The sequence below is a fragment of the Vigna umbellata genome, chromosome 6 (assembly GCF_029865625.1).
Source record: "Vigna umbellata cultivar VRB3 chromosome 6, Vumbellata_1.0, whole genome shotgun sequence".
NCBI classification, from domain to species: domain Eukaryota; kingdom Viridiplantae; phylum Streptophyta; class Magnoliopsida; order Fabales; family Fabaceae; genus Vigna; species Vigna umbellata.
The window spans coordinates 5,267,869-5,272,857 of record NC_142170.1 but is presented as its reverse complement, the minus strand read 5'-3'; the positions used below and the strand labels follow the sequence as shown (position 1 = coordinate 5,272,857).

The window sequence follows — 4,989 nt, the reverse complement described above, 5'->3', positions numbered from 1 at the left end:
AACTCTCGAGTCTTTAATAAAATTTTATGGTATATTGAGTGCTAAATAATTATATATTTTTAATTAAATTTCCATTGTCAAATCTTCTGTAACTAGGTGATGATGACGTGGTTATTAATGAAACATTCTAGTTGTTATCTTATCACTTTGTTTTATTGAATTCTCGTTACGTTTTATTTTGTTATTTTATTACTTTATTATTTTAAAATTTAAAATTTTGTAATTTTATAGTTTTATAATTTCATAATTTTTTAGTATATTTATAGGATTTTTCAATGAAATATTATAAAATAAAGATAATAAACATTCATCACATTTATGATAAATAAATACCATGATAACAATAATATATTATTTAAGTAGATTAATTATATATTTTGTTATATTTTGTTGATATATGATATAAAATAATATTGATATATCATAGAATCAATAAATAACGAACTGATTTTGAATTTAAAGTTATATCTTGGGCTTATATGCGTGAGATTTAATGAAAAATGATTTAAATTTTATGATAATAAGCTTTTGTTTCTTGTAAATATTATTTAATTTTGCGATGAAAATTTCATTAGATTTAATTTTCAAAGTTTTAATTAAAAATATTTTATAGGACTATTGAATAAGATAAACATGTTTTTAGATGATTCAATAGTTGTTATCTTTGGATATGATAAGCATATTATATATATATATATATATATATATATATATATATATATATATATATATATATATATATATATATATATATTTTAAAGCTGTACAAAAACAGTTAAACGGTTAAATATATGGATTATTTTCAAAACTAATCCAATATATACTAGATTTCTTAAAAAAAAACATACATTAATTGTTTCACTTCTTAATGAGAAATAGATTTCTTTAATGATTTCACTTCTAATTAATCACATCGAAAATAAGGAAAAATTGGTTCATAGTATTGAAAACCATGATTTCAAGTTTATTAAATAAATATTTTAAAAATTTAACATTTTCATAGACATAAAGAAATAAATAAATAACTCGAAACATAATTTTGAATTTGGATCCATAACCAAATTCCAAACTGATTTATATTTGTCAAACAAAAATAATAATTAATTAAAAACATTATTAGTTTTTAAAATTATTACATTAAAATTAAAATTTAATGTTATATCAAAATATGTTTAAATTAATGAAATTAATTATTAATACTAATCAATTTCAAGTTTTCTTAAAAATATTTTTATTCACTAACTTAGTATCTTATACTTAAAATTTGTTTTATATTGACATCAATCCCAAACATATTTTTTAATAATCTTAAAAATATATTAATTGAATAAATAAATTTAATTTTCCAAATCTTTCTTTAAATTATTAATATTAATATTTTAAATACATTAAAAGAATATTCAAATAGTAGTATTCCTCAGATCCGATATTTCATTTTGAATAAATAGGAAATAGATAAAAAATGCTAAATCTTTGTTTCTAATAATAAACTAGTAATTCTGTTATATATCTATTATTCTACTATAAATAACTGAAAAAAGCGTGTTGAAGAATTAGACATCCTCATATGTTTGGTGCAAAGAGTTTCTCTTGTTTTACAGCAATGGCTGCAGCATTGGTTTTTATCCTTCTCAATGTGGCTATGGTTTGCCATGGAGGCAAAACAAGTTCTTTCATAAGGAAGGTCGATAGAGCTGAAGACATGCCCCTTCACAGTGATGTATTTGCTGCCCCTTCAGGCTACAATGCTCCTCAGCAGGTACTCTTCTTTTCCTCCTATAAACATCTCATATATTAGGTTCCCACATCTCATTTTTTTTGTTTATATGATGAACCTTAGGATTTTCAATCTCAAATTAGGTTAAAATTGAAAAAGATCAACACTGCATGATAAAAACGACTCACAAAGTTTATTGTTTTTAGTTTTGTTTTTGGTTGAAAGTGAATAAAAAATCTTAAATTTAAGTGTTTTTTCAGATACAGTTTCATCCACGAGTAAGAGGTTCGATTCTATTGAGCTCAAATTTATCAAAATTGACTCTTATTCTTTTTTTCGATCTATATTTATACCTGTTTCAAACTAAAATAAATAATAATGTTCATACCAAAAAGTTCCAATGTAATTTGTACCATTTTTTTTCAAATTTTACTTAACATGCAGGACTAAATCAAATTAGTATATATATAGTTGGGTTGAGTATTTTTTTGTAAACTCTAAACTGATAATAAACAGTTCAATGAACTTAGTATTTGAGAAAACTTAAATATCATATTAGTATTTGGATTTTGATTTAGTTCAACTCTAAAAGTTTGTTGATTGAGTGAAGATTGTGAATACTGGGCATCCGTTCATGTGGCATTAATTCATGTGCTTGATTTGAAACAAACTAACTTGTTTTTGTCTTTTGTTTTGCAGGTTCATATAACAATAGGTGACCATGTGGGAAGTGCCATGATCGTATCATGGGTGACCATGGACGAACCAGGAAACAGTTTAGTGCGATATTGGAGTGAGGACAGCCCACACAAGAAGGAGTTAGCCAAGGGACATCATGTTACCTATAGATTCTTTAATTACTCCTCTGGTTTTATTCATCACTGTACCCTTAGAGAGTTAGAGGTAAGAGATCATTATGGTTATTCCAGATAGAATTATTTGTTCATTGAATTGACCACGTTTTAGGAGTACCACTGTTAACTCAACTTTTTCATTTTCTCAGTTCAACAAAAAATATTATTATGAGATTGGAATGGGTCATACAATAAGACAATTTTGGTTTATGACCCCTCCTGAAGTTCACCCAGATACGCCTTTTACATTTGGTCTCATTGGTAAGTTTATGTTCTCTCAAAACTATAACGTTTGTTTGCTTTACATAGACTTTAGTGAACTATAATGTTAATACATCGAGGTTTAAGAATGTCGGTTTATTTTACATGGTGGAGCTTTTGTTTGCAGGGGATCTAGGCCAAACTTATGATTCAAACAAGACCCTTGCTCACTATCAATCAAACCCTCACAAAGGGCAAGCTGTGTTATTTGTGGGAGATCTCTCTTATGCAGACAATTATCCACATCATGATAATGTTAGATGGGATACATGGGGAAGATTCGTAGAAAGAAATACTGCTTATCAACCTTGGATTTGGGCTACAGGGAACCACGAACTTGACTATGCTCCTGAGCTTGTAAGTTTTCTACTCTTTTTTTTTTTTGTATATAATGATGTAATGAGTTCAGGACCTAAGACTTCATTAAACCAAACATCTACCCCTAAATGTACTGCAGTAAGTTATTTCTCGGGATTATTTGAATTTAATTTTATCCACAAAGTCGTTCCTCAAATTAGAAATTATGACTCCCATGTTATGCTGCTTCTACCAAGTGCAAATTTTAATTCAGAAGCAAATCCTAAAGGCCAAAATTGATGATGCTTTTCAGGGTGAAACGGAACCTTTCAAGCCTTTCCGCCACCGTTACCATGTCCCTTACAAGGCATCAGGAAGTACTGAACCCTTTTGGTATTCTGTCAAGATAGCTTCGGCACACATAATAGTTTTGGCTTCATATTCAGCATATGGTAACTATTTTAAGCACCCTTTTCTCTTGACATTACCTTTTAATGTTCAAGTTTTGCTTAGTGTTTATAACGTACAAGTTTTACCTGTATGTTTCATATATTCACCTTCTCTGCACTAATGTAATTTTCCTTTTGCAGGTACATATACTCCTCAATATGAATGGCTTCAGGCAGAGCTAAAAAAGGTTGATAGAAGCAAGACCCCTTGGTTGATTGTTCTTGTGCATTCACCATGGTATAATAGTAACACCTATCATTACATGGAAGGGGAAACCATGAGGGTAGCTTTTGAGTCTTGGTTTGTGAAGTACAAGGTTGATGTTGTGTTCGCTGGTCATGTCCATGCCTATGAACGAAGTGTAAGTGCTACAAATTGTCCCCTTTCATCAGATGACATGCATTTAATCTAAAAATTGAACAATCATACGCAGTTTATGATTAAACCGCAGAATATTCTAACCACAATTATTTTTATGCACTCTGCATCAGGAACGTATATCCAACATTGAATACAACCTTGCTAACGGTCGATGTGGACCTACGAAGGACCTGTCAGCTCCTGTATACATAAACATTGGTGATGGAGGGAACATTGAAGGCTTAGCATTGAAGTAAGCTTTTCAGAAATTTTCTTCCTGCATTAACGACTTAATTCTCTTCTGTATGAGGTTTAGTTTGATCGCTGATGTGTGTATTTTCTCTGCACTGCAGCATGACAAATCCACAACCTGAGTACTCTGCATATAGGGAGGCGAGTTTTGGGCATGCCATTTTCGAAATAAAGAACAGAACACATGCTCACTATAGCTGGCACCGAAATGAAGATGACGTTGCTGTTACAGCTGATTCCATGTGGTTTTTCAACAGATTCTGGCATCCTGTTGATGATTCCACAACAAAGTGAACCAATCAAAGCTTATAGTAGCTGTTAGAATGCGGTTATTTAACAATCGGTTGTTAGTTGGGATTGGAAAAGACATGTATATTCTCAATTAAGAGTAGTTAGGCCTTGTAGAAGTTCTGCAACGTCCGAACTTTTCAGAAAATTGATTTTGTTTTTGCTATTTTTTCTAGTTAATGCACTTTCGTTATTGAAATAAATTCAATTTTTTGTCTCATTTCTGTTTCCCATGTTTCAATTTTCTTTTCTTTAATATAAAGTCTGACGGTTTCTAAATTAGGTGACTATTTCTTTTAGAAGTTGATTTGGGTATTTATTTAAAAAGGGCTTGTGTGTAGATGTTGGAAAAAGAGTTCAAACAATTTATGGTGTTTACTATGCCCTAAATAAATGCTCATATGGTGGAAATGAGGTATTTTGAAGTGGTCTATCTGCCAATGGAGAACCTATTGGGTGCCTGTGATAACTCCAACTACATAGAAACAAGAAATGTTCAATATTTACTCA

General features: G+C 29.7%; 1 protein-coding gene across 1 annotated transcript; it reads left to right on the top strand.

Moving 5' to 3' along the window:
• Nucleotides 1-1,558: 1,558 nt before the first annotated feature.
• LOC124827682 (purple acid phosphatase-like) lies at nucleotides 1,559-4,699 on the top strand. Its single transcript, XM_047300791.2, has 8 exons — nucleotides 1,559-1,759; nucleotides 2,417-2,620; nucleotides 2,721-2,832; nucleotides 2,960-3,189; nucleotides 3,443-3,581; nucleotides 3,720-3,940; nucleotides 4,071-4,192; nucleotides 4,293-4,699. Exons 1-8 carry the CDS (start codon nucleotides 1,568-1,570, stop codon nucleotides 4,483-4,485), a joined length of 1,413 nt encoding a protein of 470 aa, XP_047156747.2. The 5' UTR covers nucleotides 1,559-1,567; the 3' UTR covers nucleotides 4,486-4,699.
• Nucleotides 4,700-4,989: the final 290 nt, after the last annotated feature.